Below are 25,864 nucleotides of genomic sequence, written 5' to 3'. Positions count from 1 at the left end.
ATAGTTAAAGTCCTAAAAAGTAAATAAAAACTCTTTTTAACTTATCTTTATTATCCCTCTGAAAAATTAATTTAGAAAAAACAAATCAGTTTTAAAAATAACCCTATTTTCAAGAGCTTTTTTCAGTCAAGATCATCTACTATAGTTCCACTGCCAATTTAAATGCGATTATCCAAAAGTTTTACCTTTCGAACTTTTAAAAATATAATTCTAACAAATATAAATCGTATATGAATTGAATGAAGAATACATATCTTAAATAATTCCTCGAGATTTTAGTTCATATTTACATAATTTTGTAAAAATCCTTGTTAAATTTTCAAATTTATATGTTGTTTCCTTTTGTAAAAATACGCCTTGAAAGTAGTGTGATTGGAAAGACAAGAAGACAAAGAAGATGTCAACAATATTATTTTTTTTGTTAACAAACATACATTGAACTTCTTCCAAGTTTACTTCTTTCTGCATCATACATTTTAAAATTTTAAGTTTAATATTTGTATTTGAACTCTCTTAAGAGGAACTCCTTCTCCCTTCATTTTGATTTTTGGATCCTTAAATATAAAAATGACGTCTTTAATCAAATTGATCATTTTTAACGAAACAATTCGTCCTACTTTGTCAATCCTGGGTCTTAATTCAATCGAAAAGTGGAATTTGTCGCAACTATTTTATCATAATAGAAATATTTTTATACCCTTGCAGAGGGTATTATAATTTTGTCCAAAAGTGTGCAACGCAGTGAAGGAGACATCTCCGACCCTATAAAGTATATATATTCTTGATCAGGATCACCTCCTGAGTTGATATTAGCATGTCCGTCTGTCCGTCTGTCCGTCTGTCCGTCTGTCCGTCTGTCCGTCTGTCTGTCTGTCTGTCCGTTTCTACGCGAACTAGTCTCTCAGTTTTGAAGCTATCGTCTTGAAACTTTGCACACACCCTTCTTTCCTTTGCACGCAGTATATAAGTCGGAACGGCCGGGATCGGCCGACTATATCCTATAGCTGCCATATAACTGATTGATCGGAAATGGTATAACTTTGGTGTTTTTAGAGTTAGAGAGTTCAAATTTGACACGAGAGCTATTTTTGGCAAACAATTACGACATGCCAAATTTCATAAGGATCGGCCGACTATATCTTATAGCTGCCATATAACTGAACGATCGGAAATGACCCAACTTTCGTGTTTTTGAAGATAGAAAGCTGAAACTTGGTACAGATTATATTTTTGGCCTGTTGATCCAACTTACCAAATTTCATTAGGATCGGCCGACTATATCCTATAGCTGCCATATAACTGAACTATCGGAAATGGTACTTGGTAGAAATACCAACTTTCGTATTTTTGAAGATAGAAGCTTGGGACTTTTTTTAGATTTTTTATTTTAGTTAATTAGTTTTAATATGATGTAATCATAAGCATCGGCCAACTATATCCGATGTTTGCGATATATATCCGGTTTTAACTGCAAGGGTATATAAACTTCGGCTCCGCCCGAAGTTAGCTTTGCTTTCTTGTTTAAATTATACATAAATAACTTTTAAAAGCTTTATTACTTCCAGGCATACAAAATTGTATAAACCGCCAAAATGGAATTGATTCAAGGAATTTCAATCAACTTGAGATATGTATCATTGACTAGAGCTAAAAAACAAATGAGTTCGAAAAGTGCGCATGTGACATGGGTACGTTCCAGATGCTCTAAGTAGAAAAATATCCTTTGGAATTTAAATTTAAATCGTGTGTCAATTTTTCATTTTAACTTTAAATTTAATTTTATTAAAAGGAAATGGTTTTTAAGCAACATGCAAAAAAGGGCTCTTAAGTACCAGGTCTATGCATATGAAACTGCGTTTTACTTCGTTAATTATTGGTAACATAAGTGATCGAAAATTTTTGGTAAACATTTTTTTTAGCACTTTTTGACATCTGGGAACACTGCTTAAACGTTATTTGCAAGTTTCCAATAGAAATTTTTTTTCTAATATTGAAAATGTCGAGTTTTATACCCACAAACCACTATTCGCGGACATCGAAAAATGACATGCGAAATTCTCTTGAAAATTCTCGTTTTTGCATGGAAATGAAAAGTGGATCTATTTTCAAAACCCCAAATGAAAAAAATCCTATGTTAGCCCAGGCCAGCCAACGCAATCCCAATCTCGGCCTAACCGTTTCGGCCGCAAAGCCATGCTGAGCGTTTTCCGGGATCAGGCCGGAATCGTTTGGTATAAGCTCCTAAAACCGGGTGAAACCGTTGATGGCGAACGCTACCAGCAACAATTGGAAGAATTGAAAGAAACTCTGCTCCGAAAACGCCTAGAAAACGCAAAAAGGCAGCTCAGACCCATTCTTCTGGACGACAACGCGCCATCACATCGGCCTAGAGACACCAAGGAATTGGTAGCCACGTTTGGCTGGGAGTCCTTACCGGACACGGATTAGCCAACCAGCGCTTCGATTCCTATGGAGACCTTAAGAATTTGCTAGAAGACTGATTTGGTCCAAGAAAAAGGAATTCTTCTGGCGACGAATTCATAAATTGCCCGAAAGAAGGGAAAAATGTGTGGCTTCTGAAGGGGCATACTTTCAAGATTGAAATTGTCACCATTTATTTTTAATAATACTCCAAAGTAGTAAAAAAGAACGCAGTTTCATATGCATAGACCTGATATGTCGTTGTTATATACATATTTAAATACATGTTATTACATTTTTCCTACATTGTTGCATATTTCCTCTTTTTTTATATCTTTAAATTTTTTCATGTTAAGACTATATATAATTTATATATAATTATATAATTATAATAATAAATTGTATATAACTTATAATATAAACCCTCAACCTAAAATTAGTCCAAAAATGAAATGTTTTAAAATGCCATTCAAAAGAGTATAATAACCAAGGATTACCTCTCAGTCCATTGGCCGAAGGATGTGTGGAGTTGGGGGTGTTCGCCGCAGGAGTCCTGCCGCCGCCCCCGCCGCTGACCTCGTTGAGGGCATCCTGCCGGGCCGCCTCCAGGTCCTTGGGCGTCAGGTGGGAGCCGTCGTCCATGTGGAGCTTCTGCTGGTTGGTGGTGAGGGGCGCCGTTTCACTGCCCTCGATCTGCTGGAGCTGCTGTTTGCTGGCCATCTCGTCCTGGCTGTTGTGGAGCTTGTAGCTGCGGTCGTCCACCTCGTCGATGGCGCAGATCGTCGGTTTGTATTTGCCCTGGTTTATGGCCATGCTGTTGCGGTTGCAGGTCCACCCTTATTGCTGCTTGTCGGTTGGCGTCTCGGCTAAGTGGTCGCAGTGGTTGCTATACCCGCTTAGTTCAGCTGGTTCGGCATTTTTAATCACTTTCAGAGTAGCTCTGTTTAACGGTAAAAATAGGAAATCAGTACAATGAAGAAACAGGAAAAATAACTGAAATTCTCGGCGGCTCAACCGTCTTGATAATCAAAAGATTACCTTGAGACATGATATAAGACAGTACTAAAGTGCTGCACACAGTCTGCCACATAAACCCATACACCTACCGATCCATCCATCTATCCACCCATCCATGCACACCACCCATCCATACATCCACCCATCTATCTCCAGTAATAAAGAAACCTTGGCGTTATGCGAAGCATCAATGATAAGTGCGAATAGCCTGAGATAGCCACTTGATTCAGATCCACAGCAGAGGGCATTATGGTGGTACTTGACAAGGTTTGGGTATTAATTCTATTTTTTAGATTTACTATTAGACTTTTATGTGTCTATAAGGTGTATATGACATATTTTTATATACTCTTATAGATATTAATACATTTTCTTAGAAATAATAACATGGAAAATGCCATCAAATAATTTCAATTAATTTTTTAACATAAACATAGTCTAATATATAAGAATAAAAGAACATAAAAACATATGAATATTAGGAATATAAAAAAAATATAAGAATACAAGAAAATAATATAAGAACATAAGAATATTAGGAATATAAGAATATGTGGACAAACATATATATATGGACTTAATTCCAAAAATTAACTTTAAAAGCCAATTATAGTTTCTAATATTTAACAATATAACCATTGTAATGGCTTATTGTATTATAATATGATATTCCTATGGGAAATCCTTTGAAATAGGTGTAGAGAAACTGTCTACTATCTAGTTTCAAATTCTAAAGCTATTTTTATACAAAATTCAACTATTAAAATTATACTACTATGCTATTAAAACCCTGTCTAATTTATAAAAGATATCTGTATAGTATGTTAGCTATGCCTTTTTCTTCGGCTATTATACTCTTCAAGAAGATCAACCCAAAAGATCATATTGTTTATGTATCAAAGTATATATCTAAAATACATACATTGCAGCTTATACCCCTGAATATATGTTGCAGGCATTCTTGTTCAACATTTGACTTCTTTTCAATTTTAAATTGACAACAATTGCCGGCAATTTGCACTGGCGAATAAAAGCCTTCGACATCGACTGGCGAAAAGATCCGAATAAGACTAAGAAGCTGGCTGGGCTATGGAATAAACGCAAATGTCTGGGTCTGGGGCTTTGTTTTTGGAGACCTGCATAAATTTCCATTGAGCGCCGTGCAAGTAATTAGAAATGCAGGCGGGCTGTCTTGGAAAAATAGGGAAACTGGGTTAATTGCTAATTCCAGCAAGAAACAAAAGGAAAACTCTGATCGCAGGGTTCTAAAAAAATGTGTTTGCATATCGCATTGCTCACTGACTGCGTGGCCATTGGTCCCCGGAGCTACTGCAAATAATATGATTTTCTAAACTGATCTTTTGTAACTCTAGGTAGCTTTAGTTGCGCTTCGCTGACCGCCAGAGGGCGTCGCTTGGCTTGCAGCTCTGTGGTTATGCTGGCTTTCAGTTTCCAGCTTTCAGCTTTCCGCTTTGTTTTTCGCTGATTTGTTGATGTTTCGCCCTGAAATCGTATAGCATGCTTGTCATTCAATCTGCGAGGCTGCGAGGAAAGCAGCCAGTCCACCCGCACCCGCAGCCCGGAAAGTGCCAGGCAGGTTAATTATGAAACTGCAACTGCAACGCACGCGACACTTTATGAGGCGCAATTATCAGAGTCTGGAGCATCGGCAAGTGCCACATCGAGGCCGCGCAGCTTAGGATAGACATCTTCAAGAGCGCCGGCACACTCGCAATGAGGAATAATTCTTAGCTATTAGATATATTATTTAAATTGGGCTTGTTCGGGTGAGAGCCTTAAGACCATTAATGAGAAGTTCATTTTCTGTCTCTTGGGTTCTAAAAAGGGAGCATTTTATTGAAATAATCATGAATGCAATTAATTATTATATTATATTCATTTTGCTTTTAATAGGCTTTGCTTAAATATGGTGAGATATGGGATGGGCAGCTACTTTCCGAGCTGCCTTATAAAGGATGGGTAGGTTGTGTTAACCTTCAGGTTGGTTTTCGAGGAAGTAAACTTGTAATTAAATTTAGTTTTTGATGAGAAAATCTATGATAATTGTATATCCCATTTATTTATCTTCTATAAATATACGTACATATATATGTATGTAAATGTGATGTGATACCACTAACCATACAGCATATAGACAACCCATTTCATACAACGAAAATGGACGCGAAAATTTCTTGCGACAGGCCCCAGCAGGCCCCAGAGCGGATTTCTTACGCTCTCTTACGCTCATCGTTCGTTCATCTTACGCTCATTCTCTCATTAAATTTTTTCTGTTTCTCAGTCTCTAAACGGAGCGCGATGAAGAAGGTTGGCCTGCGCTTCGATCAACCGAATGTATGTATGCGTGTCACACATTCACTTACATGGGTGTATGTGTGCGTGCGATTTCGTTTCGAAGCCAGCGCACAAAATTTTGATTTTTCTTACTTTTCAGGCTTGCTACCCTAACCAAATTCGGGTATTCGTTATTTGATGAAATGACGAAAGAAATTATATTATTTTTTATATTATATTTTTTATTATTTCAGCATACATTTTTAATTTATTTAGGAATAAGATTAAGTGTTAGTAGTAAAATGTTTTCTGTATATATATTTTTACGAATCATTAAAAATCAATATACTGAGAAAGTGTCAGAGTATATTTCAGTCGGAGTCACTTAAAACGCCGATTGCTTTTAAGTTTTTGTTGTTTTGCAAGAGGCTTGTGCATGCCTACTCTAACGATGGAATGATTTTTAGGGGAGGGTGAAGACACGAAAACAGCTGATGGACTTGTTTACCTTTTTTGTTTACAATTTTTCAGGCACTTGTTATTATTTTGGGTTATTGTGAGATTTTATTAAATTATTGTCGTTAATTTAATAATTTCCCTATATATTTTGGAACTTTAAAAAGTCGCCGCTCGAATTTATAAATATTATAAATATATATATATATTTACATTGGTTTTATGCTTATGGATTCTTATATGGTTTTATGATCTATAGTGCATATCTTATTGTATGATCTGCTGTGTAATTTAAAATATATACATGAATATAAAAATGTCACTACCGTATTTACACACCGTCATTTCCCTGTGGCATGCCTTTGGAGTTCTTGGCAATGAAAGTGTTAACTTGCGCGCCAAAACTATTTTTTTTCTGGTTTGTTTTGATTCTTGTAATTTTTGGTTGCCACTTGGCTTACCCACCAACCTAATTTACCCGCCTAAAATATTGCCATTTGATGAAAAAGAGGAAAATGGTTTAATCGGCATTCTATTTTTGTTCTGTGAGGAGCGTTTTTCGTGAGGACCAAATTAAGTGCTGATTTTTGTGAACAAAGTGATTAGTATCGGTGTGTTAACGTATTTTTCGGAAATATTTTTACTAAACGTAAACTTTCCGAGCGTCCGTGGCTACATCATCATCAATTGCAAGTATAAATCTAGTTATTTAAACCTTAAATAATTTATTTAAATATTCGGTTTAAATATTTTTGAAATGAATCGGCCTAATGTTAGGAAAAATGGACGCAAGTGCATTATTGCATCCTGCCAGGGGAGTTACAGGGATTCATCACACTCCATTCCAATTAGATTGTTTTCTTTTCCATCGGATGATAGGAATCTTAAGAAATGGGTTGAATTGTGCCAATTGGATGACACTTTTAACAGACGAACTGCGCGAATTTGTAACAGACATTTTGAAAGTAAATATATTGGGAAAAGTAGGCTTAGAAGCAATGCCGTACCCACTTTAAATTTATGTGACAATTCACTATTGCGTCCGAACAGTACTGTTCCATGTGAACAATTTGAATTTTGTGATGATGGGGCGGAAGAACCAATTGGCACTTATATTAACCCAATAGGAAGAAAAGAGTTTTTGAATAGGGTAGGTAGCCCTTCCAATTTAGAAACTCCCAATTTAGAAAGTTCACCTCAGTTAGAAGATTTTTGTTCAAATTGCCAGAAGAGGGAAGAAAATGAGAGATTTTACAGAAAAAAGAATTATGAGATGTCTCTTGAACTAAAAAAATACAAAGAAAAAATGCAAAAAATGAGAAAAATTCTAGTAGACGCAAGGGTATGAGAAATAGTAGAAAAAGCACCCTAAATTTATTTAATATTATAAATAAATTACCTCATGTTTCTGATGAGGCCAAAACATTATGCAAAATGCTGCTAAAAAAATCGAACTCATATAACAGCGCAGAAAAAGTGATAGCCCAGAATATAAATTTTTATTCTTCGCGAACGTATGAGTACATGAGGGATGTTTTAAAGTTAAAACTTCCTGCCAAAAGTACGTTGTGTCGATGGGCTCTTTTTAAAAATATGACGCCAGGATTTCAACCTGATTTTCTAGAAAACCTCCAGAAAATTGTTGGTGAAATGAGCGAGAAAGGTAAAGAAGCAGTGATCCTTTGTGATGAAATAAAAATCAAAAAAGGACTGCAATATAATACCGCTCTCGATGAAATTCAGGGATTTGAAAATGATGGTGAAAAAAGAACTCGATTTTTAGGGCAGCAAGTATGCGTCTTCATGGCTAGAGGCTTATTTGAAAATTGGAAGTACGTTTTAAGCTATACTGTTTCGGCTAACGGTATTAAGCATGATTGCCTCATGAAAAAAGTTGAAGCGAACATAGAAGTTTCGCAAACGTTGGGGTTAAACGTACATACGTGCCATAATATGCGATCAAGGCTCAAATAATAGAGCTGCATTTAAGAAATGGGGCGTTAGCATAAACAAGCCGAGTTTCAATGTTAACGGTAAAGAAATATTTACAATATTCGATGCCCCACATCTTATAAAATCATTGAGAAACCTTTTAATAAAAAATAATTTAAACACGCCGGATGGAGATGTATCTTGGGATATAATAAGGAAGTTATACCAAATTGAGTCTAGAAACTCAACGAGGCTTTGTCCCAAAGTAACGGCGAAGCATATAAATCCAAACTCATTTGAAAAAATGAAAGTTAAATATGCAACACAAATATTTAGCCACACTGTTTCGGCCGCAATCCGAACAGTGATTGATTCTGGCGGATTTGTGGAATGCCGAAATAGCGCAGAAGCTACGGCAAATTTTATTGAAAAGGTTAATAAGCTCTTTGATTGCCTCAATAGCCATGTTTTGTATGAAAAAAATCCGTACAGGTGTGCACTGCAAAATAATAATAACGTTCACAATTACCTCTTAGAAATGAGGAATTATTTTGCAGAATTTAAATATCCACAAGTAGTACACTGCATTGACGGCATGATGTTAACAATTTCATCAGTACTTGCACTATCTGAAAGTGTGTGGAGCTCCGAAATCTTTTATTTATCAACCGCGAAATTGAATCAAGACCCCTTAGAAAACTTGTTTTATTTAATAAGGGCTCGCGGAGTAACAAATAACAATCCATCGATGTCAGAATTTAATACAATAATGTCAAAAATGCTATCAATGAAAATATTAACTTCGAAATCATTATCTGGTAATTGCGGCCCAGATGAAGATACAATGTTAATTAACGTTATCCAGGACTGCAGCTTGAATAAAACTTGCAAAGAGTTAAAAACCGGCGAAGACAATACCGATTTCGAGATGTTCTCAGATGACGAGACGGAAATTGAGCAAGTTTTGGATATTGCAACTGGTGACGAGTTTGATAGCAATGCCTTGCGATATTTTGCAGGCTATATATTGTTTAAAATTCTGGAAAAAAAAGATTGCGGAGTGTGTGCTGATCTATTAAAGAAAAAAATAGAAGCACAAACCTGTACGGAAAATTTTATACTGAATAAAAATTATGACTGCGCTGATAAAACTTTAAAACTTAAAGCTCCTTCTGACTACTATTTTTCTTTGATTGAAATACATTATTCTGTTTTTAAGAAAATATTTGAAAAAAAGCCACAGATGAACAGAATAAAGAAAACAATTATTCAATCTTGCATATCCTCCACTGAAAAATCCAGCATATATTCTAATTGGTTTTCGGTTAGCCATCCCTGTTATGAACACAGGATGAAAATGCTGGACGGATTTGTTTTAATATTATTGAGGAAAAACAGCAAATGGCTAACAGAAAAAATGTATTTCAAAGGAAAAGCTGCATCAGCAGCAGGTTCAAAGAAACTAAAAATACTCAAAGAATAATTTTTGGTTTTGTATATGTCTCATTTTATTATTAGTTTAGGAGTAGGTTATGTTAGGTGGGGAACAAGGAGATAGCCAATTAGTTTTGGTATCTAAAGTCGACTCGAAAGTCTTCATTGAAGACTCCATCGCAATCGCAATGGCCTCCTCGTGGTGTTCCCTGGATACCGACATAAATACATATATATATATATATACATATATAAGTACGTATATATATATATATGTATATATATCTGTAACAAATTCGAGCGGCGACTTTTTAAAGTTCCAAAATATATAGGGAAATTATTAAATTAACGACAATAATTTAATAAAATCTCACAATAACCCAAAATAATAACAAGTGCCTGAAAAATTGTAAACAAAAAAGGTAAACAAGTCCATCAGCTGTTTTCGTGTCTTCACCCTCCCCTAAAAATCATTCCATCGTTAGAGTAGGCATGCACAAGCCTCTTGCAGAACAACAAAAACTTAAAAGCAATCGGCGTTTTAAGTGACTCCGACTGAAATATACTCTGACACTTTCTCAGTATATTGATTTTTAATGATTCGTAAAAATATATATACAGAAAACATTTTACTACTAACACTTAATCTTATTCCTAAATAAATTAAAAATGTATGCTGAAATAATAAAAAATATAATATAAAAAATAATATAATTTCTTTCGTCATTTCATCAAATAACGAATACCCGAATTTGGTTAGGGTAGCAAGCCTGAAAAGTAAGAAAAATCAAAATTTTGTGCGCTGGCTTCGAAACGAAATCGCACGCACACATACACCCATGTAAGTGAATGTGTGACACGCATACATACATTCGGTTGATCGAAGCGCAGGCCAACCTTCTTCATCGCGCTCCGTTTAGAGACTGAGAAACAGAAAAAATTTAATGAGAGAATGAGCGTAAGATGAACGAACGATGAGCGTAAGAGAGCGTAAGAAATCCGCTCTGGGGCCTGCTGGGGCCTGTCGGAAGAAATTTTCGCGTCCATTTTCGTTGTATGAAATGGGTTGTCTATATGCTGTATGGTTAGTGGTGATACATATCTTCTATTCTATTCTTTCCTTTACATCTCTCTAATATCCAATCTATCTTTACAATATAAGTATCTATCTTCTGTCCTATCCATCCTCTATTCTATAAATGGATTCTAAGTATCTATCTAAGTATTCTATCTCATCTTCTATTTCATCTATCTATCTTTTTTAATATTTTACACATTTATATATTTACTTATTCTTTCTAACTTTCATTCTATCTTGTTCATTTATCTTCCTGTTCTATCTACATTCTATCCTACCTATCTATTTTATTTCCTATTCATCTAGCGTCTATTCTTCCTATCTACTATTCTTCCTATCTGCTACTCGATCTATCTTATATTCTTTCTATCCCCTTATCAATCTCGTATTCCATCTAACATCTATCCCATGTATCTATCTTCTATTCTATCTATCTATTCTATCCTTCTCTAAAGATCTTTTATTCGATCTACATAACTTATTTTATACCTACCTTATACTAGTACCTTATATATACTATTCTATATTCCATATATATTTTATTTGTATCTACATTTCTTTATTATATCTATGTTTTTTTCCATCAATGTTGTGTTTTATCAGTTTTCGATTCTATCTATCTTCTTTCCTATTATATCCACCTTATATCCCATTTATGACTATATATTCTATCCAATATATTTCCATCCTAATCTTTTTATATCCTACTTTATCTATCTTATCTATCTATCTTTCTATGTATCTGCCATCCTATATCTTTTATAAGAAGATATGAGATATACATATACATACAATGTATGTTCATATTGCGAACTGAGACTAGAAGAGCTGTACTTTTTTGGAACTCATCCTAGTGCTTAATGTCCATTACAAAAATAAAAAAAACCGTAAAAGTATTTATAGTTGCAGTAATTATTTTCATTTTTTGAATCTCAACACCCAACTGGACCTAAGTAAACACAAGTATAACATTTTCTTTAATTCTTCTACTAAAAAAGGCAATATTTTATCTCAAAAATTAAGCTCGAAAGCCGCAAGGTGAATCATAATCAATTTAATTAGCAAAACCCTCAGCGCAATGGCATTTCCAATTGGGAATATTCAATCAAGATTAGTTCTTCGAAGCCTACGCAAATCTTCGGGGCCGCCAAAAAAATACTAAGCGATAAGTATTGGTCAGTTTTGGAGATTTCTTCCCCGCCCTAGCACTGAAAATAAAGCAGAAGTAGAAGTAGAAGTGGAAATGGCAGAAAGAGCGGTGCATACCTAGTACTGGCTATCTTATCGAGTTGAGATTATTGCCTAATACATTGCTCGTTTTAGGGGCTGCTACTAAGGCCTTCTTTCTACATATATGTATATGTATGTGCCTCATGGTTAGCATAAATCAATTTTGTAATATTCCGCCAGATTAGATTCTCCAGCAGATTGCCCAAGGGCCTAATTAAATAAATACTCAGAGCAGAAGTCTTGGCCAAAAAATGGAGAAAATCGGTAGCCCATAAACCATTATCTCGGTATTATCTTGGACATTATCTGTCGCTAGGGCCGGAGGCACTTGAGAGTCTGAAGGTTGAAGAGGACCGGGGGCTGTACTACTTATATGGTGGGAGCTATCTCACTGTGTTGAGTAATGATGAGAGAACAGTAAGCACACACTTCGGAGAATGGCTTTAAACAAGGCGATAAGATCATCAAAAGTCGCACATAAAGATAATACTGGGATGACACACTACAGCCAGTTGGCTAATACCACAGTCTAGAATTTAGGTCTTTGTATTTGCAGGTAGATGGGGTTTTCAAATTGGTAAGAGGCATTTAAGAACGGGTAAGGCATTTTCTTTTTATTTGGCATTTTTAGTTTATAAATTCTTTTTTAATTGTATAACACATTACAAATATTTTTTAATATATGCCGATCTATGAGCAAAATTGTCAAAGTTATGTGGTGTTGAACATCCTTCGATAATAACTTTTTTCCAATACCTGAACTTGGCTCCTGAAAAGTACCATCTTGGTAGTTGGTGTTTATAAATTCCCAAAATCTACTAAACAAATCTATTTTCTTGAAATTTAACACAGAACTTCATTAACTAATTCCATAGGTGATTATTTTTAGTTCTTACTGAAAAACTTGTTTAACAAATTAATTTTGGTCCTGTGGATGTGGCGAGTTCTGGTGTACAACACAAGTCTAAATTTTCTCATGGCACTTCCGAAAGTTTCCTGTAACGCTTACAATAGTTAATATTTCTCAATAATAATTTACAAGAATTTATTCTTGAGATGTTGTGTTATTAGATTGCAATTCAAATAATTAATTCACGCCCTCAGCATCTTCAAAAACCTGAATAAACCTTACCCCTTTAAACAATTCATTATATGTATGTGGGATGGGTTTTGAGGTGGTTTTCAAAAATCTTTTTTTTCGATTTTTTAATTTTAATTAGCATTTATTTTAAGCCTTATGAAAACCAGGTACCTTAACCTTAATATTTATATTAAATAAAAGTTATTATATATAAGTAGAACGTAAACATAGAAATAGTCTAGTTATTTAGTACTTTTACTTGAACATATTACATCATAACCAAGAAATATACCTTCGTCAGGTGTCGATTTTTATACCCTTGCAGAGGGTATTATAATTTTGTCCAAAAGTGTGCAACGCAGTGAAGGAGACATCTCCGACCCTATAAAGTATATATATTCTTGATCAGGATCACCTCCTGAGTTGATATGAGCATGTCCGTCTGTCCGTCTGTCCGTCTGTCTGTCTGTCTGTCCGTTTCTACGCGAACTAGTCTCTCAGTTTTAAAGCTATCGACTTGAAACTTTGCACACACCCTTCTTTCCTTTGCACGCAGTATATAAGTTGGAACGACCGGGATCGGTCGACTATATCCTATAGCTGCCATATAACTGATTGATCGGAAATGGTATAACTTTGGTGTTTTTAAAGTTAGAAAGTTCTAATTTAACATGAGAGCTATTTTTGGCAAAACAATACGACGTGCCAAATTTCATAAGGATCGGCCGACTATATCCTATAGCTGTCATATAACTGAACGATCGGAAATGACCCAACTTTCGTGTTTTTGAAGATAGAATGCTGGAATTCCATACAGATTTTATTTTTGGTCAGTTGATCCAACCTACCAAATTTCATAAGGATCGGCCGACTATATCTTATAGCTGCCATATAACTGAACGATCAGAAATGGTATTTGGTGTTTAAAAATAAAAAAAAAAAATATTTGGTAAAAATAACAACTTTGTTTTTTTTGACGATAGAAGCTTGGGACTTTTTTTTAGATTTTGTAATTTAATTAATTGGTTTTATTATAATGTAATCATAAGGATCGGCCAACTAAATCCGATGTTTGCGATATATATCCGGTTTTAACTGCAAGGGTATATCAACTTCGGCTCCGCCCGAAGTTAGCTTTCCTTTCTTGTTTAACTTAAGCTTGAGGGAATGGACCAAATTGTCTAAATTTGATTGAATTTTCATTATAAAACCACTTTATTCGAAAGTAAATAGATTGAATTACTAAAACTAATGTTTTCCCTGGTAGAATATTATCTATTATCTTTTAAGCACATAGTATGTAGTACGATACTAGTACTAGATACATAAGTACATGTACGATATTTTTGAAAACAACATGTAGAAAAGGGTAGACCATTTACCAGCCACCCATACTGTTTAGTTTTTAACACAAAGCCTTTATAAATTTTTATTTTTAATTTGAAAATAGCACTATAATGGTATTGATTTTTTAAATAATATTTTAATATATTTCTGGTTATGAGTTCTAGAATAGTTTTGCGTCAAAAAGTGAATTTCGGGGGTATATAATATATATTAGTGTAGTATATAATATAATGATATGATATTATCGGTGTTATCAAATATAATCATATTAGCATTCAAATACCTCTCCTAACTGATGGAAAATAAACAAAATAAATAAATATTATCCCCCTAGAAGTATCCCCTTGCTCATTAGTCATATTTTCGCCAACTTTATGCTGAGTTTCGGTTGCGAATTTCCTGGTTTTTTGTGTGTTATTCTTGCTCGGATTTAATGGGTCGCTTTGGCGGTTCAAAGAACTCTCGCCGCGAAAAAAGGCGGAAATCGGGGACACATGGGTACTGGGAGCTGCACTTGCAGCAGTAATACAAGCCGCCAAAGGGATCTCGATTTCATCGCGCCTCATCAAGTTGCAGTGCCTTTGATTTCGGCTTCTTGCCGATTTCTGATTTTTGATTTATGATTTCTGCTGATTTATGCTTATGCGGCGCGATTCCATTGTGAATCGGAGGCAGTCATCGAAGGCAACTGGAGGGGGGTGTTATTATTTGAAGAGTGGCCTGAGAACGCGTTTATCTCGGCCACTGGAGCGGCTGCTGCGTCATTTGGTTTGGGGTGGATTCCCCCCACCCCTCCCCTGCTGTTTTCCGCATTTCCTTCTTGGGAAGCCAAGAAGCGCGCAATTCAATGCTGCGACGCAGTTCGATGAAAGCGAAGACGAGTGCTATTCTGGGGGTGGGAGTTTCCGATAAGACTTGAGATACATCTTTGATGAAAGTGCAAGTCGGCGGTTCTGCTTGTATTTCCAGTAGCTATAGCACAAGTTACAGGGTCCTAATGAAGCTCCACTTTGTTTATCACGATTTTGAGGCCATAACTCTCTCCACAAATAAAGACATTCCAGCTGCTGGCATTATTTTAAAATCGGCTCTTGCTTTGTGAAACCAAATAGAGACTCGGCCGGGAACCTCACGGGTTCGGGTTACCATATTCGAGCACGCCGGGCATAAATCATGACCCACCATATATACATATCCCGGCAGATAGCCCTGCTGGACATGTGTACTATGCTAACCGATTTGACAATTACCAGCCATACAAAACAATAGCGGGCATTAGGAAATCAATTTGACTTTGCGGGTAATTGAGTGTGGCGCGCGCTTTTCACTCACCTGTCACCCGGCTGACACCCTAATTTATTTCGGCTCTGGGCCACTCTATTGACATTTAATTCGAGCTAATGGCACGCCAATCGTCGCTTGTACTATCAAGAGTGTTGATTGCGGAGAACCCACTGAATGCCGATTGTATTGGCCAGCTTTGGGCGCGATGATAACCTTGTCGCACCCCACCGATCCACCCGCCCTCCGGCTCACCAGCCCACCGGCCCATCGACTCTGCAATCAGCTTGTTAAATGTGTCAACAATTTGTCGTCAGCTAGTCGAAGCCACTAAAAAGTGACAAATTGGTAACGAGAACTGCACGGCGAGGCAGAATGTCTGCTTATGCAACTCTGTCTTCGAGCCGCAAACACACTCCAAACATGAAACCGTAATTAATTGGCCAGCGATTCTGATGAGTCGATTATTTGCCAACAAATGCCAACTGATGGATGCACATTTAGTGAGGTTTTTAATAAAATTAAAAGTACTATATTCCAATGCCAGTAAACTGGCATAAAACTGGTACTTCAAAGAACCCTTTAAGGGGGTCGTGGGGTAAAATAAATAATATTAAAAAATATTTTCCATATTTAGTTGTTATAATTTTGGTAGAGTATGTGAGTATAAGGGTATTTTAATATTCGATGCCATTACAAAGTTAAAACATTAAATTGTTTAAATGTTAAAGGAGTTTTTCTTAAAAGTATGTATCTTTTTTATAAAAACAAAAATAGAAAAAAAGGCTGTTCTTTAGAAAATTAAATTCAAATTCAATTTAATAATTTTCAAAACTTTTACCTTTTTTGTAAACTAGAACAATTCGCTTTTATTTATTAAAATAAAAAACGAAATATTATAGAAAATTCAAAGCTCTATGTTCTAATGAGTCGTAGTAAAAAAATCACCAAAAATCAAAATACCTTACAATACAGACTTTTGAATAATTTCAACTCTATTACAAATTTTATGAAAATAAAATGTATTTATTTAATTTCATTTATTTAATTGAACATTTTGTGCTATCGTTTATACCGTTAAAGTTTATATACTCTTTAAAACGTTTATAAAAATTGAATTAAAAATGTTTGTAAAAAACATAAATATTTTTAATAATTTTAAACATTTTTCATCAAACCAATCCTAGTTTTAATTTAAATAATATTACATAATAAACAGACTATAAACCCATTATCCACAAGCTCACATAAGGTATCTGTAGTGCCATCTCTAGATCACTATAGCTGCCCATCTCACTCCCACCTCCTCCACCGCACTCCCATCTCTTTCCACCGTTCATATGCAAACCACTCGAGCGCAAAGTTGAAACCGTAAATCGTTTAACGGAAAAAGGTGCGGTTAAGGTTAGCTTTTCGAGTACTTTTTCCCCCGGGCGGGGAAAACAATGCAAACCCAGCCAGCGGCAGCGACAAAAAATGCGTAACGAGGCGGGGACAATGGCAGAGTGACGAATGCGGGCGGAGGTTGCCGCAAAGGTAGAACATCCAGGGGTTGGGGGGCTTACTAAGCCCACTTTTCGTGTTCGTGCGTGAGCATTACAATGCGCAAATGCAGAGGGGTAAGAAACAACAACAACAGTAGGGGGGGAGAGAGGGCCGCTGGCACATGCTCAATATGCAATAACGGTAATCCATAGAACCAGAAAAGCAGACGTGTCGCGAAAACGGAAGCCGCGGCAGTAAAACGCAAAAGAAGGAGCTCAAAAGGGAAACCCGAACAGGAAGCACTTCGAATAATGTAATTAGCCCGATAAGAGATCCTAAAAAAAATAAAATCAACAAAAAAAAAATTATGAGGTTTCTTGGAAATCCATCTTCTTGCTTTTTGGCATTATCTGCAAGGGAACTTCTTCAAAGCGCCATGTCTTAACTGTAAAATAATACAGACGATTAATTAAATTACAAAATTCAAGGTTATTCCCTGCTATTTCAATGTCACTGGCTTATCATCTCTAGCTCTTCTTGTTGTTGGCTGGTACGTGCTGCACTCTTGCTCTGCCGGCGTTGCAGTTGCTGCTGCCGGCGTTCTTACGCATTAATTATGGGAATTTTCGGGGAACGAAATACAATGAAAAGAACAAACAAAAAGAGAGTGGCAGAAGGAGAAGGGAGAGCCCGTTTGCAGCATCGCAAGACTCGCAGTTGGTGTTGTTGCGTTTACACGGTGGGAATTTACAATGTTTACTTATCAAGATTGTTACTCAACATACGTAATTTAGGTCACTGTTTATAATATTAAAACCTATGCATTAACTTTATAAATATTATGATAGTCAACAAATTTAAAGCACTATTTTTAATATTATTTAAAAATACTACCAGTTAATGCCATTTAGCTCTTGTTCCTGACACTTTAATCTTTTTTCGGTTATAGTTTTCATAAACTATTCAGGTTTCAACAGCGTTTTTTTGCTTTCTCAGCCAACATTTTCAAACTCAATACCTAGCGGTCTTGATAAACCATCTCCGTGTACCTTCCTCGTATCCATCCCAGAATGCATAAATAAACAAATATTTAAAGTTGGATTCCCGCAATGATTTGACACATTCTGCGGTCGTGACAGTTACTTGAACTTAAATGACCTGCCAGAAAAACTCATATTTCGAGTCTTCAAAAGACAATTGTTTGAAGATCGGTTTTCTTCATTCGACCCTTTGCAATGAGGTGACAAATTTTCGATCGTGATCCCAATGCCGATCCCGATCCCCATCGACGTGGGAACGTGTATCTGATCTCTTTTGTTTTTTATGTTTTTCTTTTTATTTTCTTTTTGTTTTTGCTTTGGCCACTTGCTGAACCGGTTCTGCCGGCATTTAACAAACACACACACACACCGTCACATACACAGGTACACCCGCTTACGTACACTTGGGCAGTTTTCCACCTTTAAAGTGCGCTTAGATGTACTCGCTCCATATATTTTCTGGCCACAGCCACACACGACACACCATAAACACACACACACACCCACGAGTGCATTAGTATTTGTGGAAATTCCTTAAGATCAGAAGAATTCTGCTGGTTTTTACCTTTTTGTTTATAGCTCATCTACCAGTTGGCAGTAGGAAACACCCGTTATTTTTTATTACACCCAGGTTTTTGCAAACCTTTTTAGCGAATTTTTCACGACTCCAATTCGATAATGTTGTACTGAAATCACAGAAAAAAAATATTTTTGGTGGCTAATACACACGGCCGATTTTATTTTTAGTGGGCACTTCTAAGTTACAGTTTTCAATTTTACGCGCTCAGCCCAGCGAAAACAACAACAAAACGCACGACGTCAAACGACTTTCTCAATGAATTTTAAAATGAAGTATGACCAGGCCAAGGTAGCCAATTGATAACGATAATTACTTTCCCGTGAAGTTGAAAATGAGTATGACCATAGAAGTATCGATGGGAATATCGATGTTTGGATTTTCAAAGTTCAGTGTTGAACTATGTCCATATTTGGCAGTATTATTGTAAAGCAGCGATGTCCAAAACCCCATCGTATGTGGTTAAATATTTTTCTGCTTGGCCACTCCCCGCCCACCGACATTGTAAACGACCTTAACGGTCGTTATTATTTCCAAATAGTAAAGCAAATGTGAGCTTATTTCAAATGCAGTATTAAGTATTTAAATGCAATCTGGTATTAAGTTTTTATCGAAAAAAAAATTAACTGTAACTCGAAGGCGCGTGGATTTTTGAATACAAATACATATATTAGATATTCTATATTAAAATATATAGATAAATATATTAAATATTATTTCATTCTTCATTTGCTTATTCTTTCTCTCCTCTTTACCACGAATACTTACCACCCTTATGTTGTAAAAAATAAAAAAATATACTAAATATGTAAAATAAAAAATACTAAAATAAAAAAAGTATTTTGAATTCTCATGGATTTTTTATTACTATTTTATTTGAAATAAAGCTTCCAGTAAAATGCTGCAGGTGGCGCTGCGACGGTTGAATTTGAAATTCAAATTTGACGAAAACGAAACCAAAATTAAAACAAAAGGATTTCTTTTACAACTCGACCGTCATTTTTATTTGTATTTTATGGTAAATAATTAAATTTAATACAGAAATTAGCGAAAACAAAGGTATTTAATCATTATTCATGACACGCATTAATAAGTACAGTTAATAAATTAAACAGTAGCATAATTGAACTAAACTAACTGTGAGCAGCGGGCGAAACTAATTTTTAGTATAGGTTTTACGTAGTACGGACAAAAAAAAATGATAATAATAGCTTAGGTTTATTTCGAGAGTACACTGCAAGAAGTCGGTCAGCGCTTCTCCCACTGTAGTTTGGAAATAAATGCAATATTATTTTAGGTAATTATAACGATTTAACTTTCCTTCTTTTTTTGTTTGTTTAGTATTTACACAAAGAGTTTACATTAGAAAATTACATAGATTAATCAATAATATTTTTTTTTAGTTTTTACTTATTGTATTATAATTTGTTTTGCATTTTTTAACACATTTTGGCGTTGTAACATTTCTTCAAACCGGCAAACTTTGAGTTTGGCAAACAATTTTTCACAAAAAAAAGAAAACGCCTACGATTTTTTAAAGACATATAGACGCTAGTTTTGAAAATGTTCGATTACTAGAGTTTAAAAAAACAAAAAAAAATCTAGAGTAGCACCTATTAAGTGTTTTTTTCTCTTTCTTTACCCATCGTCCCTGGGATGCTGCCTCGAAAGGGCGTGGCAGTATCTTTGTACAGCATCTCCAGGAAACGCAGAAGTTGGACGCAATCGTCCCATATTTCAATAAAGGCTATCACTCGCATCAGTCGCTCAATCGCTCAATCACACAATCCACTTTCATCAGTCAGGCATTCAGTCACTCCCTTAGCCTAGTGTTCTCTCATCTCCCCCGATTAATTCTTTAGTACAGATTAATATAGCACTTTTTTCAACTTTCCAAAAAATTTTTGCAAAGAACAAACACAAAAACTGAAAAATAAAAAGTGATAAAAAAATTAAATGTTATAAATAAAACCTTTACGCATTAGAAAGTTCTTCATGTCGTGACTAGGCAAGTTCAAATGTTTTCTTTTCCAACTATTTTCTCTTTTTTTCCTAACCGGAAATACTTGCAGAGGACAAGATTTTCCGTATTTCCGTCTCCGGGTTTATCTTTAGCAGCACAACATTTTTGGAGTCCTTGGACAATCCTCACTATAGGATCATCCTCAGGAGCCCCTCGTACTTTACATCGTCTTGGAATTTTTTTGTTTTTTAGCTGAGAACCAATCCGTTTCGATGTTTTCTGGTTTTAGTACATTTTGGTTTAGTGCGATGTTAGAATATTTCGTTTTTGTTGTTAATATTCCGGCTATTCTGCTGCAGTTTCCCTTGTCCTCGCGAAGGACACTCTACAGATGCTCGTCGCCGTGGTAGCCGTTCCGCAGAGGCTGTCGCTCCTGCGAGTGGTCCGTGGGCCGGTTGCGGTTAAAGAAGCCGCACTGTAAAATAATAAAATAGATATTAAATCGATTGATTAAAGGATTACTTAGTCACTAAGTAAGTTAAAGACTGGATAGACTACTAACCTTATAGAGCAGCAAGACGAGGAGCAGGAAGATGAGGGCACCGGCACAGGCGGCCAGTACGACCACCCAAAGAGGCACCACATCGGGAACGGGCTGGGGCTCCGGCTCCGCCTTGTAGAAGATCTCGTGCGACTTGATGATCGCATCCTTGGGAGCCCCGATGAAGGGCAGCTTGGTGATGTTGGCCACCGCCAGGGTGGACACGTTCAAGGGCACATTGGAGGCCAGTTTCTCCATCGTCTTGGCCACCATGCGTGCCCGGATGGCCACGAAGGCGGCGTCTCCGTCATCGGTTCCCAGATTACTAACCACACAGCGGATGGTTTGGCACCGGGCCGCCTTGCATGGGGAGTTTAGGTCGATTTGCTGCGGCTCCTGACCCTGGTCCTCGTCCGGAGACCTCTTGAAGCGACGCTGGGAAGAACTGGAGGAGCTGCTCCATTGTCCGGGCGACCTCTGCAGGTTGTTCTCGTCGTAGAAATTCTCGTTCTCCAGTCCGTAGTAGGGCTTGCTGCCAGAGGAGTAGCTCACATGGTGGTAACCGCCAGGAGCTCCGGGAGTTCCATACTGCTGTTGATAGTTCTGGCTCTGGTATTGTCTGGGTGGCTGCACATTAATGTGCCCCTGGCTTTGAGTCTGGAACTGTCCCAGGTTCTGAGACGGATATTGAACACCCTGACTCCTGTAGAGCTCGTTGTCCACATTGCCGCGATTCAGGGTTCCCAAGTCCAGGGTTCCGGCATGGAAGTTGCCAGGGCGACCACCGAACTGCGACTTGTCCTGGTAGCTGCCTCCTTGTCCTCCGGATCCGGCTCCGGCCAGTACGATCTGCTGTTGCTGTGGATAGCGGTAGTCGAAGTTCTGCTGGATCGTGGGTCCAGCCATGTGGATGTGTCCCTGGGTGCTGTGACCCGCAGCAGAAGCTCCCGCACCCGATCCTGGAGCGGTCGAAGTGGATGTTGACCAGGTCGTGTAGCTACTGTGGTTCACACGGGGCTCCTCTTGGGCCTGAGCCTGTGCCTGGTTGGCACGATCTCGATGGACAAAGGAGGCGTCTCCAGGCACCTCCATTTGATCCTCCCGCTCCAGCTCGGCCACCTGCTTCGGGGTCAAGCGGTTCTGCGGCTCGGTTCGGTTGCTCAACAACACTGACTGCCCAGATCCGCCGCCGCCTTGGGACACCTGCAAGTGACCCTCATCGCCGGATAGACCTCCACCGGCTGCAGCAGCTCCCGTTTGGCCAGCAGCCTCAGCGGAGTTGAAAATGGCTCCCTGGGCCTGCAGATATGACTTCCGGCGGAGCTTCTCGTCCAGCACCAGATTGTTCTCGTTGGCCACCACCTCATCGCATCGGATGCGACCGCCAGTCTCCGGCTGGTTCAGCAGATACATTAGAGGATCGCCTACGATGGTTTGGTAGGGCAGGTGGATGAAGACCTCCGCCTCCTCGATAATCGAGGGCCGGTTGTTGCGGATTTCGTAGATGTGCACCACCTGGGGTCCGATCTCCTCCTCCTTGGTGGCATTCTCCAGGGAATTGTACTCGTCAGCCTTGTACAATTGATAGGGTGGCAGAGAGGTGCCCTTGATATCCAGGTCGGTGTCCACCCAGATGCCCACGCTCTGACGGATCTTGTTGTCGTAGTCGGAGCCCACCTTCTCTAGGTTCGTGGAGTTGGCCTCCCAATAGAAGTCGTAGCTGGACGAAGTTCCATATTTCTCCTCGGGCACTAGGCTGATTTTGAAGTTAACCTGAAGAGAAAAAGGGATTAGGCTTTAAGGCTAACAAGCGGTCCCTCTCATATGCGGACAAGGGTTCCTGTTTAAAAAATAGGTTATAATAGAACCCGGAACCTTTCTTAAGAGTCCCAGGAGTGCTTATTCAAAAGATAATAACTCTTTCTTTTATGGGATTATAAGTCCACATGTTCATAAGGACATCTAAAGGGACAGACGGACATGGTTGGTAACCCTTAAGGACTTACAATCTTTCCGGACTCCAAGGGATTGCCGATGTCGCACTTGAGCGTGTGGTTGTTCTCCGGCGTGGGCGGTGAGCAGGTGATGGGGGCATCCTTCTTCTCACCCAGTTGCTGTAACTTCCGGAACTGTAGATCCGGCGGAGTGATCATGTAGAAGGCAGCCTCAAAGGCATCCTCGTTGTTGTTTGAAATGAGTACTTCGATGACCAGGGGCTCTGGTGAGCCAAACAGATACTTGTCCACGGTCCTGGGGGAATATTTTTTTCATTAGATGGATTCGTTTTTAGGGCATGGTGTGTTTTACTCACTTTACTTCCAGTTTCAGATCCGGTTCGCAGATGTTGTCCGGGCCGCAGTTCTTCTGGATGTTAATGGCATCTGTGAGAACGATGTCACGGTTCTGGTCAATCACCGGCTCCAGGGCCTGCCGCCTGGTGCGGACCACGGGGTTGAGGTTGCGCTGACTGAGCAGATTGTAGCGGGCCTCCACGGTAAGGGGGGTGAGCTTGTCCTGGACCTTGTCCATGAGGTAGACAGTTTCGTTCAGGCAGTACTTCTGATTGTAGTTGAGCCGGATGGTCTGGTTCCTGATGTTCTTGCCCTCGTCGCGCAGGAAGAACAGGCGGGGGTTGGGCAGCTTCTTAGCATCCAGCAGCCAGGACACGTCAAAGTCCAGTTGACCGGGCAGGAAGCGACCCGTGTAGCTCCAGCAGGTGGTCAGGAGCATGCAGGGAACCTGCTTGTGATCTCTTTGCAATTGGCAGGACCTGTCGTCCAGACTGATTAGTTTAGAGGAGCTAGCGAAGCTGGTCGAGGCGTCCACGGCTGCCACTGGGCGGGCCTTGAAGATGAAGACCTGGTCGGAACTGTAGGCACCCACGGCCAGATCCGGATAGGTATTGCCATCCATGTCCACGCCGCCCGAGAGCGCAAAGCCGAAGGTGCGGGGGTAGGGTGCCCCCTCCACGAGCTGCTCGGACTTGATCACCTGCGAGGGCTTCGCCAATGGACCCAGCGGGGAGCCGTGGAAGATGTAGACCACACCACGACCCTCGGGTCCGTCGTAAGGAGCACCCACGGCGAAGTCACCGTAGCCATCGCCGTTCACATCGCCCAAGGTGGTCAGGGCCAGGCCAAAGCGTCCCTTGCTCTGGTAGCCGTCGCGGATGTGCTCGATGTACCAGCGCTTCTGGAAATTGGGTCCGCCCTGTAGCAGGATGTAGACCCTGCCGACGTCGTACTTGCCCTCCACGTTGTCCGGATCGGTGAACAGGGGCGCCCCGATGATCAAGTCGTCCAGGCCGTCGCCATCCACGTCGCTGGTGGCCAAAGAGTAGCCAAAGTACTCTCCGATCTGGCGACCCGTGATGTTGAATATGTTTGACATGTTCCAGCTGTTCACCACGATTTTGCCGACCAGGTTGGCGCCTCGGGGCATTCCGATGGCCACGTCCTCGTTGCGGTCTCCGTCAAAGTCCCCGGTGACCATCGAGTAGCCCAAGTAGGAGTCGTCGTTGGCGGAGGGGCTTTCGCCCGTGGAGAACACCTGGTTCTCCGGCCGGGTCACGTCATGGGAACTGGCTTGTCCTGTGGATTAGGATATTACGATTTGGATTAGAGTATGCTCCTCGTAGTTGTCCTGTTGGGTAGGTTGACATCTTGTTTTATTATGGGTGAGATTACTGGTTTTTATGGTTTTTTTTTTGGACAGTAACAGCGGAGGTAAAAAAACTACAATTTTAAAGATTCACAGATTTTAAAAGTGAATATTTTGTTATATATTTTATAATATACTTTTGGGGTTTGGATTTTAAGAAATTTTGTGAACATATATTTGTAATCCTTTTTCATTAAAAAATTTTTTTTTGGAAAGAAATTTAAATTTTGATTAACTAATTTCAGTTTTTATGTATATTTTTTAAATCAAAATATGTATTTAAATTTTTACATCTTCATTTATTAAAAGAAAACGATAGACTTAAAAAAAATGTGGCACTTTTCACCAAATTTTATTTCAGAAAACATTTTTTAACCTTAAGGATTCCTTTTAAAATTGCTATTTTTATGGCCTCAGCTGTATGTAAAGCTTTATAGATTTATGGGCATGCTAGACAACAACAACAGAAAAAACACAACTACTATGTATATATACAATGAAAGGCACTAAAGAGATATGAATAGCACATGAAACTACATATTTTGAAACTACTCCCAACCAAGGATGCCACTACGAAATGCTAAGACTACGTTGTAAATTGTTAATAAATAATGAAGCTTTCTTCGTGCTTTGGAAAACATGCTTAAACTACCGTTAGAATACATTCCAGTTAGTACAATACAACATACACCAAAATAATTATTTCCAAGTGGTTCTTTGTAAGTTTTAAGAAATTAAGAGGAGATGATAGACGAAGCTTGAAAAAATAGGATTTATGGAGAGAGGATACTTTCTCCTTAAAATTTTATTTAAATATATTTATTATGTGGTTGTTTGAGTTAGGAAAAAATACTGCTTATTTTATTGAAGAATGATCTATTTCGAAGGTGTAAAAATAATCAATTGAAATTTTCAATTATTATTATTTCAAAGTCTATCAAAAAGTCATATTTTTGGACAAAAAAATGTTTAACCCATAGGTTTTTTAGTTGATTAAGTTGATCTGAAATTGAAACATTCTTTGGG

The 25,864-nt window shown here is 38.2% G+C and overlaps 2 protein-coding genes and 1 long non-coding RNA gene across 10 annotated transcripts in view; all 3 read right to left on the bottom strand.

Moving 5' to 3' along the window:
• The window catches only part of goe (gone early), a 45,645-nt gene extending 26,686 nt beyond the window's left edge, over window positions 1-18,959 (bottom strand). For 2 of the 3 annotated variants that reach the window (XM_043213207.2, XM_043213208.2), the window contains exons 1-2: window positions 18,663-18,958; window positions 2,919-3,361 (exon numbers count right to left, since the gene is read on the bottom strand). In XM_043213207.2, coding sequence (XP_043069142.1) covers window positions 2,919-3,234 — 316 coding nt within the window. In that variant the 5' untranslated portion in view covers window positions 3,235-3,361; window positions 18,663-18,958. Of the gene's footprint in view, window positions 1-2,918; window positions 3,362-18,662 lie in introns of all 3 variants that reach the window. The other variant, XM_070283174.1, reaches the window with a different exon arrangement.
• On the bottom strand, window positions 10,014-10,640 carry LOC138925518 (uncharacterized). The gene is made up of 2 exons (XR_011441749.1): window positions 10,426-10,640; window positions 10,014-10,325 (listed from the first exon to the last, which is right to left on the bottom strand). It is a non-coding gene; the product is annotated as an uncharacterized lncRNA (long non-coding RNA).
• A 691-nt stretch (window positions 18,960-19,650) lies between the features above and the next one.
• Window positions 19,651-25,864, bottom strand: part of if (integrin subunit alpha inflated) — a 37,501-nt gene continuing 31,287 nt past the window's right edge. For all 6 annotated transcript variants that reach the window (XM_017242591.3, XM_070282969.1, XM_070282968.1 and 3 more), the window contains 4 exons: window positions 23,490-24,768; window positions 23,185-23,428; window positions 21,200-22,951; window positions 19,651-21,112 (listed from right to left, as the gene is read on the bottom strand). In XM_017242591.3, the coding sequence (XP_017098080.2) occupies window positions 21,023-21,112; window positions 21,200-22,951; window positions 23,185-23,428; window positions 23,490-24,768 (3,365 nt within the window). In that variant the 3' untranslated portion in view covers window positions 19,651-21,022. The remainder of the gene's footprint in view (window positions 21,113-21,199; window positions 22,952-23,184; window positions 23,429-23,489; window positions 24,769-25,864) is intronic.

Source organism: Drosophila bipectinata, chromosome XR (genome assembly GCF_030179905.1).
Source record: "Drosophila bipectinata strain 14024-0381.07 chromosome XR, DbipHiC1v2, whole genome shotgun sequence".
NCBI classification, from domain to species: domain Eukaryota; kingdom Metazoa; phylum Arthropoda; class Insecta; order Diptera; family Drosophilidae; genus Drosophila; species Drosophila bipectinata.
This window is presented reverse-complemented; position numbering and strand designations above follow the sequence as displayed.